General features: G+C 54.5%; 5 protein-coding genes across 5 annotated transcripts; 4 read left to right on the top strand and 1 right to left on the bottom strand.

The window, feature by feature from the left end:
* Window positions 1-59: 59 nt before the first annotated feature.
* Window positions 60-1486, top strand: J7T54_002574 (uncharacterized protein; the record flags this gene model as incomplete). The annotated part of the gene is made up of 5 exons (XM_051506736.1): window positions 60-354; window positions 561-777; window positions 852-998; window positions 1080-1299; window positions 1415-1486. The coding sequence occupies 5 exons, from the start codon at window positions 60-62 to the stop codon at window positions 1484-1486; spliced, it is 951 nt and encodes a 316-aa protein (XP_051362073.1).
* Window positions 1487-3192: 1706 nt separating this feature from the next.
* J7T54_002573 (uncharacterized protein) lies at window positions 3193-4050 on the top strand (the record flags this gene model as incomplete). Its single annotated transcript, XM_051506735.1, has 1 exon — window positions 3193-4050. The coding sequence occupies one exon, from the start codon at window positions 3193-3195 to the stop codon at window positions 4048-4050; it is 858 nt and encodes a 285-aa protein (XP_051362072.1).
* A 2181-nt stretch (window positions 4051-6231) lies between these two features.
* J7T54_002572 (GMC oxidoreductase) lies at window positions 6232-8224 on the top strand (the record flags this gene model as incomplete). Its single annotated transcript, XM_051506734.1, has 2 exons — window positions 6232-6776; window positions 6832-8224. 2 exons carry the CDS (start codon window positions 6232-6234, stop codon window positions 8222-8224), a joined length of 1938 nt encoding a protein of 645 aa, XP_051362071.1.
* A 2845-nt stretch (window positions 8225-11069) lies between these two features.
* On the bottom strand, window positions 11070-11333 carry J7T54_002570 (uncharacterized protein; the record flags this gene model as incomplete). The annotated part of the gene is made up of 1 exon (XM_051506733.1): window positions 11070-11333. The coding sequence occupies one exon, from the start codon at window positions 11331-11333 to the stop codon at window positions 11070-11072; it is 264 nt and encodes an 87-aa protein (XP_051362070.1).
* Window positions 11334-12332: 999 nt separating this feature from the next.
* Window positions 12333-13070, top strand: J7T54_002569 (uncharacterized protein; the record flags this gene model as incomplete). The annotated part of the gene is made up of 3 exons (XM_051506732.1): window positions 12333-12380; window positions 12436-12903; window positions 12948-13070. The coding sequence occupies 3 exons, from the start codon at window positions 12333-12335 to the stop codon at window positions 13068-13070; spliced, it is 639 nt and encodes a 212-aa protein (XP_051362069.1).
* Window positions 13071-13149: the final 79 nt, after the last annotated feature.

Raw genomic sequence — 13149 nt, 5'->3', positions numbered from 1 at the left:
ACTTTCCACCCAATTGCATCCGAATACGCACATTGTGTTTGAATACTGTCTGCAGAGCGATGAAACGCTGCACGGCTGCGCTGCCGACCACGCGCAGCTGGCAAGCGAGGCGATGGGCATCGCATGATCGATCCACGTTGACCCCCGAAGCTCTGCTCGAGCAAGTCCAGGCCGGCCTTGACGAGGACACAAAGGTCATTCCAGAACAGAAAAAGGTATCGACTCCGGCAGGGGAGCTTCCCATATCGCCTGTCTTCGATCCCGCATGGATCAAATCGCGACGGCGCGAACGCAAGCCAGCTGGCGCGCCGGTCTCTGGGCGGTTCAGGAAGAAGCTGGTATCAAACCCATATGGTAGGGCTTATTGGACATGGTAAAGATTTTTCTGACTCGCATATAGCAAGAGCGTTGGCGCAGCCGTTGCGCGTGTGCTCGATGACCAATGCCACACTACCACGGTACTTTCTTCAAGACTTCGAAGTCATCCAACATCCAGAATCCGGACAGGCTTGGTTCGCTCCTGGTCCAGCGGCCTTCCAAGGTGTGATCCCGACGTCTAGATCAGACGGAGACCCAGGGCAGCATTTGCAAGAGGGGGAGCAAACCCTCGCAGAGGGAGAGCCACACGGAAGAGCCGAACAATCGTTTCAGGGAGGACGAAAATCCGAAGACGGTGACGCCGTGGAGGTCCGTGACGATGCGGAAGCAAACAAAAACGAGACGAGAGCTGCCCCTGACAATCATCGTGCCCCGCGAGCACCCCTTACCGCGTACATGGTCAGTCGCAAAGACGTTGTAGGACAGGTGGATCGACAAACAAAGCTGCACGGCAGAATCTTAGGTCGACGAAGTGGCACAGCAACGTCAGCAAAGCAAGGCAAAACCGTCTGGCGAAATGACATGGGCGACTTTGTGCTGGACAAGATGCGGCGCGTGGTTGTGGACGCGCTCCTTGCGCGGTCTGACAAAAACTTTGGTCCCCAGACTAAGTTTATGGAGTCAGTGTCTGATTGGGACAAGATCAAAGACGTGCGTTTACGGGAAAGCATTCTCTGTTTACTAAACAACGAAGCTCCTAGTGACGGCCACGCCGTGGATGACGCAAGTGCCGCTGCGTTGTCATCAACGACGTCCGAGTTTGCGACCTTTGATGTTGATGGAGCCAAGTATGGCAGCAAGATGGCCGTGCATGATTTGTACTGGCTTCTGGGGACGACAGAAGTGGCAAAGTTGAAGGAACGCAGACCGCACCTGTTCGACGAGCATGGCTTGGTTGTCCTGAAGGGAGGACGGCGGATGGTGAGTATTCACCAGTTGCTGTGGCGCCTACACGGATACCTGGCAGCAAGCAAGGTGTGAATCTCGGAAAACCGAAGCGAGCTGCGCATTTTTTCGGTGCCGACCTAGGACACAGGAGATTACGACCAAGATGGACGTCAAATATTCCGAGATGAGGACCATCGACTCATGGTGGAGTCAGCTGTAGGCTGCACCAGTCTGGTTACAATTCATGTGGCAAAAGCCTCTGCACGAGATTCGGACGATCTGCAATCAGAAGCGACCACGAAGACCTCGTTGGTCACATTTTTGCAGACACTTTGTTTGATCAACATGATGGGTGCAATTTTGGTCCTCGCTGATCATCGATTGGTGTCCTCCTCAAGATGTTTTGAGAGGCCACTGGTGAGTAATGGGAACATCTGTTGAGTCCCGAAGGGCAATTATGCATGGCCATCGGTGGTCAGTGCTTCGTCCCGTATCTTCAAGTCGGATGCAGCTGAGCAATGTACGATATCAACCATCAGATTCACCGCTACCTCAGGCATCAGCTTCTATGAAAGAGATGGACAGTAATGCTGGGAGGGCGAGAGGCACGGCACTCTGCTCAGGATTCAGGGTCCACGACATTGTGACACCGGAACCAATTTTGGAGCACGCGGTCATGGCAGAGGCAAACAATTCGATGATCTGAAACGCCCGTCATGGCATGGGATTGACAGTCAGCAGAGGGTCGTCCGAGATCAGACGCGCGCTCAGCATGATTATCAATTCTGTCACCAATTACTCACTGACGTACCTCGAATTGCGCTTCTAGCAGCGCTTGCGATCTACTGCACAATTGCCGCGAAGGGGGTGTGATTTATGGGGCCATTTGCCGCGTATAGGTGCGGCTGATGGTGATCGGTGCAACTTATGTCAGCGCTGGAGGGACCAGCTCGTGGCAGCGTCAGAGGCGACGACCCTGAACTTGGGGATGCTGCAAGGGTCAGCGTCCATCTGGGCGGTTTCGTCTTGCGCATGCGTTAGCCTGGCATGACTTCATCACACCCTCACGGACACGCCGCAGGTAAATAGCAACGCGGAGCTGCAGGACGTGGCGATGACGGCCAAACTTTGGAGCTTCTGCTACTGTGAAGTGGAAAATCCCTTTCAATTCAATGACTTTCATACACATTTGAACATCCTCGACGGCACTGGGCGACTTCAAAGGTTGAATCTTCCCGTGGTCTTTGTTCCGTCGCTGCACGGAGTCGGTGGTGCTAATACAACCAGAAGCTCACTTGGTGGAACACACAGCTCAGCCTTAACCTTTTGTATTTTTCTTCATATCTTGGAGCAAGGCTTGACCCTAACTTCTTCGTGTGGACCCCTGTAGGACCCTGAAATCCTGCGGCGCCACCGTGAGGATGAAGGATGCTTGTTTGAGCTTCTGTGCACGGAGCTGCAATTGGATGATCGTCAGTTTGGAAGCCAAACATTCATCACCTACTCTTGTACATCGCCGCTCCGGTACTTGCTTGGGTACCTCTCTTCAAGTGGCGCACGTCCGGACTTCCTTTTTGGAGAGGCTGACGGACGATCGTCACGTATCCCAGCAGCTCTGTCATCGATGATGCGCGGTGTCAGGAGCTTATAACTGGCGATGCCCTCGATCTCGTCGAAATGTCTCTCCCTTGACTATTAGTCTTCTCATCTCCTCATCTTTCCTCTTTTTCTCACTGTCGATTGCTCTGGTTAGCACGGCAGTATCTTTCATTTCAACAGATTAATCATTTTCCTCTTCACTGGTTGAAGAGCATCACTCTCCCTACCTAATAGACGAGAAATTTGGAACAAGTCGGGCAGCATCGACTGTGTCTCTACGACAAGAAACAACGACTATCACTACAGAACACACTACCAAATCACACAATGGACGAGTTCAACCCTGAGCGCATCCAGCCCGAGGACTGGTCTTTCCCTAACAGCCCCTCTTGCTCCTCGACGACGGCAGTCCTCATCCACGACGGTGGAGGCACCACCTATCCCTACCACTGTCTCGGCTCCTTGTACCGCAATGTGTACGGCATCAGGAACCCCTACTTCTTCTCCGGCGACATCTTCCCCGGTGGCCTCCCTGAGATGGGCAAGGTGTACGCCGACTACATCCGTGACGCTGTGAAGCGCAAGGACTTCAAGTGCCGCCGCAAGCTTGACGGCAGTGTTGATCTCCTCATCGGCGGATGGTCCCTCGGTGGTCTCCTCGCCCTCGAGGTGGCCAAGGAGCTGGCCGACGACAAGAAGATCAACGTCGTGGGCATGGTCATGATCGACTCTGTCTACACTGGTGTCGACGCCCAGCGCCAGCTCGCCGACAGCGAGGCCAAGCCCATCAGCTTCTCCGAGGAGGGCAAGTCTCGCAACGAGATCCTGTCCCTCCGCGCCATGTCCGAGGCTGTCCGCATGATCGAGGACTGGACACCCCCCACATGGGAGGGCCGTCTTGCCGGCAAGCGCCCCAAGTGCGTCCTCCTCCGCGCACGGGACTACTACCCCACCGAGGATGGTGAGCTCAGCACCATCGACGTCTTCCGGGACGATGATATGCTCGGCTGGTCCGCATACGACCCGAAGATGTTCACAAAGGTGCTCGAGATCCCCGGCCACCACTTTAGCATCTTCGACATGGACAAGGTCGACTCAACCACGCGCGGTCTGCAGAACGCTTTTGACAAGTTGACGCAGCCCTCGGCCCGTCAGCGCATGCTCGCCGAACTCCAGTGCATGTAATCGAAGCAGGCGACATGTTTCCTATCAGGAATATGATGTTATCAGAGGAGGATTTTCTTACGACTACACTATCCTGTCCTGATATCATCTCTGTCTTCTTCTTTTACATCATACGAAAGCCTTCATCAAAGACATCGGATTGATTTACGATGGCTATATAATGTCCTCCTATGAATACGGTTGCGACGATGAATGCACCTACGACTAGACTCACACTGGATTTTCGATAATTATATTCACGAGCATAGCATTTTGGGTTTTGGGCGTTCTCACAGTCAAATCTATGAATGACAAGATGACTTGTCAAATATGAAAAGTTTTGGTGCATTGTTCTGGCTTCGTCGACGAAAATGATCTTGTGTGAGGCGCTTCATTACGCACATTGTGGTGGCGACTGTTTCAGCTGCACATCGTAGGGCTGCAAACTCCGTCAGCCCACGGAGCCAAGGCTGAGGCTCAAGTGATGGTTTGCTGTCCATCAATCGTGAATGAGTCTTCTTTGAGCTTTGATCAGTCTTTATTTTTCTTTGATTTCATTCCGCAATCGACGTCAGGATCCTAATCCGTATACCAAACGCCCCTTTTTGTAGTGGATAGGGCCCTATTACACATCCGAGGAAGCGGATTTCACCATTTTCGAGTGGCGGTGGGTGATTGTCCAGCTCATTGCCAGAAACAGGATAAGCTAATTGTAGAAGGCAATAGATAGGCTCACTGAATATCGATGATTGAGTCAGCTCAGACGAGGCGAGGTGTGTGCGGCCGGATCTCTCTGTCTGTCTGCAGTACACGATCCGTATTAAAATATTGAATATATGCCAAGAGTGCACATTGAAAGCACGGTTCAAATCAAGAGTTGTCATCTGCAAGTTCTCGCTCGGACTATGGTCTGTCTGTCCTGGTATCTGCAAGTGGTTCTGAGCTTCCAATGATGATGAAGCATGGCATCTTGGATCAAAAGTACGCACCGATTTCACGAGATCGTACTCATACCTTCTAATTTGTTGGAGCTGATTACGAGACTAGATCGTCTGTTTCTTATCAGAATTCAATGAACTGAGTTCTAGTACGCTATCCAGGTCTTAATCATGATGAGCCACGGGACGGATCGCTCTCCCTACTAATAGCCCGAGGCGCAAATGATTCCAGGCATCCGGTAAGGGGGCACAAAAACCAGATTGACGCCATTCTCGGAATTTTCAACCAATGCTGCTCACAATCTTAGGCTTGTTCCTGTGCCAGCATCGCAATCCAGAGTCCGGGCTCCCCTGCTGGATGTCCGGGGACCCCGGCTTTTGCCACGCAGCATGTCGGATTCTCGCGTGTGCGACAACAAGTTTTGACAAGAGATCGAAAACCGACACCTAAGAGCCCAAGCGAAGAATCAACTCGTCGAACTGTTGAAACTCTGTCCCGATGCGACGTAAATTCCCCGAGCCCGAGCCCCGTTGTCGGCCATGAACCAGAACAGGAGCCGCTTCCTTCGCCTACCAAAGGCCGACCGGCACCCTGACACCCCAGTCCCGTCCGCAATGCATCAGGCTCCGCTTTGCGCACATGAACCAGCCAGGATGCGGACAGATTTTCCAAAACAGGCGAGTTGTTCGCCATTTTGTATCCTTCACAAGTGCCGCTGGACGGCAGTAAACTCGACGTGTCACGTCTAGCGATACCCAAGTTCCAGGAGCTGCAGCGCGGACTCTCCATCTGACAAGAGGCCTATAAGCTGTATTGATCATCCAAGGTAGACCACAGATCGTTTGCTAGATTGAGTGAATGATGCACGTTCAGTTGGGGCGCCTTGAGTCCAGATTCGAATAAAACCTGGGCAGCTTACAAGGCTGAGAGCTTGAGCCTCAACTCGGCAGATGAAAGTGAACCACACGTTTACCGCAAGCGAGCTCCGAGTTGCTGTTCAACTGTAAACCCCAATTGGCCAGAGTCTCAGTCAGGACAGGGGGCAATTGAGCTGTCAATGCCGACGGCCAATCTCAACGGCATCCAGGGGCTGCTGCATGCACCGGGGAAACGGACTGAATCGAACGCTAGGGACGAACAAACACGCTCCCTTTTATTAATAAAAACCTCATGGCGCCTTCGATGGCTTTGGGATCCTGTATCGAAGATTGCTGCACCTTCATCTTGGTGAGCGACTGTCCACACGATTGATTGATTGTCACCATGTCCACTCGTTTCTTGTCGCTTCTTTCCGCCCTCTCCTACGCCCACGTCGCACGGGGAGGGCCACTTCTTGGTTCTATTCTCAATCCATTGGAGGATGCCCTTGGCACGATTGTTTCCGGCGGTGGTTTGGTTGAGGGGACGCTGGGCCAGGTGGGAGGTCTGCTCGGCGTGGACCAGGAATTCGACTATGTGGTCGTCGGCGGAGGAACCGCTGGCAATGCGATTGGTGTCCGTCTCGCCGAGGCTGGTTTCTCTGTCGCGATCATTGAGGCGGGCATCTTTTACGAGCTTGGGAAGCCGGTCCTTGGCTCGACACCGGCCGGAGCCTTCTTTGGCGTCGGGGGGAAACTGATCGACACCGTGCCAACCGTCGACTGGTCGTTCTTGACGGAGCCCCAGGCCGGCGCGAACAACCGCGAGGTGCACTACGCGCAAGGAAGATGTATTGGTGGATCCTCTGCGCTAAATTTCATGATCCATCACCGTGGATCGGAGGGCTCGTACGCCCAGTGGGCTGATTTGGTCGGCGACGACAGCTATCTGTGAGTGTGCTTTCTGATAATACTGCGATAAATGTCTGTGGCTGACGGAGATCAGGTTCGATAACTTTTTGCCCTACTTTGAGAAGAGTGTCACCCTGACAGAACCCAACAACGACATCCGCAGGGATAATGTCACGACCGTTTACGACACAGATGTCTTCCAAGAGCCCGGAACCGGCGGTCCCATCCAGGTCGGCTACACCAACTGGGTGTCTTCATGGGCCACGTGGCTCGAGAAGGGTCTGGAGGCCGTCGGCATGGAGCGAACAGACGGGTTCGCCAGCGGCAGGCTGATGGGATACCACTATTCGCAAGCCACCATCAGGGCATCGGACCAAACCCGCAGCTCGTCCGCGCAGTACGTGTATAAGGCGAAAATGTCTAGCGCCAAGAAGAAGCTCAAAGTCTTCACGCAGACGCTGGCCAAAAAAATCCTCTTTGACAAGAACAACAAGGCCACCGCGGTCGAGGTGAGCATGCTCGGTGCGTTGCCCACGTACAAGATCAAGGCCAAGAAGGAGGTCATCGTCTCCGCTGGTGCTTTCAAGTCGCCCCAGCTGCTCATGCTGTCTGGAATTGGCCCCGAGGCCACGCTGAAGGAGCAGGGTATTCCCATCGTCAAGGCTCTCGAGGGTGTCGGCCAGAACATGTGGGATCACATCTTGTTCGGCCCCTCGTACCAGGTTGACTTTCCCACCCTCGACAAAACCCTACACGAACCCGTCGCGCTGGCTGATGCGCTCCTCGACTACTCCCTCAAAGCCCAGGGTCCCCTCAGCTCCAACGTCGTCGAGTTTCTCGGCTGGGAGAAGCTCCCCGAGGAGTACCGCAAGGACTTTAGCCAGGCCACGCGCGAGGCGCTGTCCTGGTTTGCTGACGACTGGCCCGAAGTCGAGCATATCTCTGGCAACGGCTGGATCGGCGACTTTGCCTTCCCCGTACTGCAGCAACCGCTCGACGGCAAGCAATATGCCACCAACCTCGGCGCCATGGTCGCCCCCCTCTCGCGAGGTAACGTGACCCTCAAGAGCAACAGCCCGCTTGTCCCGCCCAGCATCAACCCCAACTGGCTCACCCACCCCGGTGATCAAGAGGTCGCCATTGCCTGGTACAGGCGCATGCGTGAGGTCTGGGACACGCCTGAGCTCCGCTCCATCCGCGTCGGTGACAAGGAGGACTACCCTGGCCTCGAGAACCAGACAGACGAGGAGATTCTGGATGTCGTGCGCTCGTCGCTCATGACAGTGTGGCATGCGGCGTGCACGTGCAAGATGGGCAAGGAGGTGGACTCGATGGCCGTCATTGATAGCAAGGCCCGCGTCTTTGGTGTCGAGGGTCTGCGTGTTGTTGATGCGAGTGCTTTCCCGCTGCTGCCCCCTGGTCATCCGTCGTCGACCGTTTATGCTCTCGCGGAGAAGATTGCCGACGCTATCGTCAACGAGGAGTAGCGTTTCTTTCTGGGGTTCCCTCCATGTTGGGTGTGTTATACGTACTTTACTACAATAGGCAAACCGTCGAGCTACGCATAGCTGAACGACATGCACTCCGCTGGGCTAGGGGATGTGAAATACGGACGGCTGCCGCCTCTCCTAAATAGTACATGAAATGTGAGATCCATTGTGATAGTGGGCTTTAGGCATAGTACTGTTTGAAACACACAACCTGGTCGAGGACATGCTATTCTGCGGATGAGACACTCCCACACTGCTGTCGGTGAATCATTGATGTCAAGAGCCAAGACGAATCCCCGATGCGAGCATCCTTATCTCAAGCCTAAAAAGTTAGGTCTGAGTCTGAGACATTCAGCCTAGAGAGAGAGCCGCCGCCTTTCTGGGGACACTATACGGAATCCAAGCCAAAAGGTACCGCCGTGAACACAATTCTCGGAATTTCCATAACTCTTTGCCCACATTCCTTCGCTTGGCCTCCGTCATGCGCGTCCTTCTTGGATCTTGCAGCCCGAAGTCTCGCAACGCCCTAGACTAGTGGGATGTGCGTAACATTGCTGCGGATCCTGGAAAGCTGGAACCGATGTGGGCGAGCTACGGAGTAGCGATTCCCATATGTCGGAGTTTTATGCGACGCCAAGAACGCACTATCCGACGTGAGCTTTGTGCTTGTTGAGGATGCATGTAGCGGGAGCTACGGTACGTTAATACTGCCTTGCGCCTCCAGTTCCTCAAGCTCCAAGCCCCTGCGACCACAAAATAAATGAAGCTAGATCCTTGGTTCCTTTCTAGGCTCCCACATGGCCCAAGCAATTGGCTCTCAGAGCAGCGCAGCGCAGCAACGGACGGCCGACGGTACGCAGCCGATCAACTACCGAATTGTTCTAGCGGAACTGTGGGGTGGCAATGATCCCGGATCCTCAGCTCTTCGACCCTCCTCTTTTGGCATCGGCTGACGAAGGACGATGATACGTGGATACCATGCTATGGGATTTGTGTGCAAATTCCGCATTCTGAGGTCTGCGTTTGTGATATCAACCAGATGGCCCGCATACGTAATGACTGCTCTGGTTCGTGATGCGGCTGTTTAGCGACATGAGCTGCCCTTTTTGACGACGGCCTCAACTACAAAGTCCGCTGTCTGGCGAGGCCCCTGGCCATATTGCTTGTCGGCTCGTGTATAAGTGCCGAGTGTGATCGCCAGGAGCATTCGGAAATATTCCATCAACCAGACAACTCCTCTGCACCTCACCATTCTTCGGCTCATACCCTCCTCCATCATATACCGAGATGCCCAGTCTCTTCAAGTCAGCTACCGTACTGCTCAGCGCTGCCGCCTTTATCTCTGCCTCGCCTACCTAGCGCAAGAGCAAGCGCGACATCATCACCCCCCTTCCCGAGGGCGCATCCGACCTTGAGCTCAAGTTCTAACTAGCCTTACCTGGACTTTGACCCTACGTAAGCCTTGCAGTCTGCCTCCTGGTCAATCTTGTATACTAACGCATAGCACAGGGCTGCTACAACACCGGGGCCATCTCCCCTGATGGCTACACCAACCCCGGCAAGGGCCCGACCGGCACACCTCAGGGTGACTGACGTGACCCTCCTCAGCTCGAGTACAGCAACGCCTACTCTCGCTCGCGCTGCAATAACGGCATCTGTGCCATTATGTAAGTCGACACGCCCAGTCATAGCCCCACGGTCCAACACTGATAACTGTCCAGGTACGAGTACTACTTTGAAAAAGACCAGTCTGTCGGGCAGAGCTTCACCGGCGGCCACCGGCACGACTGGGAGAACATTGTCGTCTTCACCCGCGGCGAGGACGTCATCTATGTCGCGCCCTCGTGCCACCAGGGGTACAGAAGCGGCGACAACGTCCTCTTTGACGGCCAGCACCCGCTCGTCGTCTACCACAAGGACGGTGGGCTCACACACTGCTTCCGCGTGGCCAACGGCGAGGACCAGGCCAACCCGGAGAACCCGACTGGTGCTTTTCATCGCGCGCCCCTCGTCGGCTGGGACGGCTGGCCTAGCTTCGGGCTCCGCGACACCATGCTGCAGACGTGGAATGGCGGCGTAGGGCCCAAGCTTGATGACGAGTTCACGAATAAACTGCGTGCGGCTGCTGGTGTCTCTGTGTCTGGCTTTGATCCCGCCATTGACGGTTAAAGGATATGGGCCATAGCACTGGTCAATAGAATACAATATTTAAATACATTTCAGCTTTAAGCCTCGGCAATACGCGTGCGCTCCGGTCGCGTCCATGATTCGATCCGACTTTTGCCTCTATTTCACTCGACTAGAGACGGTGAATATGGCCCTGGGCCTTGATATGCACACTTGCTTCCATGCTGTAGGCTGCTTGGTACGGACCACGTCCGTGTGGGTGACAAATGTCCACCTAACCCAGCTGCTTCCAGTAGTGGTCGGATGGCATGTCCTGCCTACAGAAGTGCTCTGGCGTCGCAACCAAGTGTCGCCCCAGTCGCTGGTACGGCTCCTTGATACTGTTTCTCTCGCGTGTTCTTTGAGTGACGCCCCTGGTTAAAGGCACCTTCCTTTCAGAGTGATGCCTGCACCTGATCAGAGAAATTATACCCCACGATCCCTTCGGCGACAATGGTCTTCTCGTCGAGGTCGTTGCGACAACACAGGGACACCCGCCGGCCAATGATCCCGTCACCACCCACTGTAAGTGACAGTGGCGCAGGAAGCTCAATTTCTGCATGTGTCCGCGCCGAAATTTTCCCCGAGCTTTGGAGTGGTATCGTACACATGAGGCCGCATTCTGAGGCACTCTGCCGTAGATCGCCAGTATTGCTGGCCATGTCAGTACGTCTTGTCAGTACGTCTTCTCGTCTCCACGTGAGCCACGCTCCTGGCTTACATACTGCACCATGACGAAGAAACCGTCTGTTCCCGGTTGGGGCGCGGCGTTTGCCATTGTCAGTTGAATGTGGGTTGCTTCGCTGCTGCGCTGACTGCTCGGTGTGAAGAAGGAGAGGTCGGCATTCAGCCCGGTGCACTGGTCCACTGCTGTCTGCGTGGGGAGCAACACGGCCAGGGCACCTCCACGGAGACGGCCGGAGTCGTCTGGTCCACACATGATTTGTAGTATCGAAGACGTAGAGTGTTCTTGTGAAGAGGATAAAATGTTGGGTGCGTGCTTCAAATGTGATGATATTGATACCGAGAGAATGATGATTTTAGGCTGGCTAGTAGAATTGCGATGTTGACTTGCTGATCCTCACGCGAAGACTGTCCGATACATGCTCACTTCTGCTCAATATCGCGCCTCGACTGAACGTGACGATTGGCTGGGCACACCTTGATGGCCGGGGAGGACCTTGAGGGCTACCCGCTCTCGGTTGTCGCCAATCAGCGCATCGCTTCCTAGGGGTCCGCTTCCAAATCGGGTAATGAGCTCGATGAGCAAGTTTGAGGGGGTATGCGAGAGATGGCTCGCGATGGTGAGTAATCAGGATATTTCGAGAGGGGGATCACGAGAGCCGATGAGGCATATCGACTGTAACATCTCCATCACGGTCAGTGTGGGTGGTGGTGTCGAGGTGGTCAGTGGCCATCTAAGATCTTTCACGCGTGAAGAGGACCAGCATGTTGTGTGCCAGCCTCCACTAGTAGTCACTGCGCGACGAGAGAGAGCATGTATACATAAGGCGCGCTTGTTTAAGATTGGTTAGACCCGGGCTCTCAAGTGATTGAAACTCAATTCTTCGCGGAGTGAGTAATGCCATGACATCCTGTTTGTCAGAGGGCCAAGCCACACATTTGTCGACAGCATAGCGCGCTTCTAAGCAACGAAACACCGTACAGCCGACATCGGTAGAAGGCCTTCCATTTCTAGAAGCATTAACACTTTCCATCTTTTGTGCGAAGTCGCCAGTCGCTCGTCATTGGACGATGCGCTCTGATGCAATGCTTGTGTCAGGATAAGGTAAGGAAGGTGCCTACTTCTGCCTACATGAGCTCCCCTCCAAGCCTGTGCCCCTCTTCTGCCTTTCACTCCCACATCACAACAGCTTGTCTCTTCTCAACAATCAATTTGATAATATCCATTCAACCGCAGTAATCAGAACCCATCACCATGTCTGTCGGCAGCTACTCCCTCCCGGCTCTGCCGTACGCCTACAATGTATTTCACACCTTTTACGAGCCTCCTCAGGTAGAAGCCGCTACTGACAACTCAGGCCCTGGAGCCCAGCATCTCGGCCCAGATCATGGAGCTCCATCACAGCAAGCACCACCAGACCTATGTCACCAACCTGAACAACGCCCTGAAGTCCTACTCGACGGCGTCCTCGTCCAACGACATCCCCCAGCAGATTGCCCTCCAGCAGGCCATCAAGTTCAACGGCGGCGGCCACATCAACCACTCGCTGTTCTGGGAGAACCTGGCACCCGCCAACTCTCCCGAAGCCAAGACCGACAGCGCGCCCAGCCTCGTCGCCGCCATTGACAAGACATGGGGCAGCGTCGACAGCTTCAAGGCGACATTTAACAAGGCGCTCTTGGGGCTGCAGGGAAGCGGCTGGGGCTGGCTAGTCAAGGACTCGCAGGGTCTCCGGATCGTCACAACTAAGGACCAGGATCCTGTTGTCTCTGGCGAAGTCCCCATTTTGGGCGTGGACATGTGGGAGCACGCATACTATCTGCAGGTGAGTGCCTGCCCGATGACTGAGTGACACACTGACTGGTGTAGTACCTGAATGGCAAGGCTGCCTACGTCGAGAACATCTGGAACGTCATCAACTGGAAGACGGCGGAGAAGCGCTACAAGGGCAGCGCCCAGGACGCCTTTTCTGTGCTCAAAGCGTCGCTGTAAACGCTGAGCGGAAGAAACGGACATGGGATTGTCAGGCAGAGCATCAAGGTCGTATGTACTGTAATACATAACCTGAGCA

The sequence above is a fragment of the Emericellopsis cladophorae genome (genome assembly GCF_022114955.1).
Source record: "Emericellopsis cladophorae strain MUM 19.33 chromosome Unknown NODE_24_length_302009_cov_114_244240, whole genome shotgun sequence".
NCBI classification, from domain to species: Eukaryota; Fungi; Ascomycota; class Sordariomycetes; order Hypocreales; family Bionectriaceae; genus Emericellopsis; species Emericellopsis cladophorae.
The sequence above is the reverse complement of the archived record's forward strand: the minus strand, read 5'-3'. Positions and strand labels throughout refer to the sequence as shown.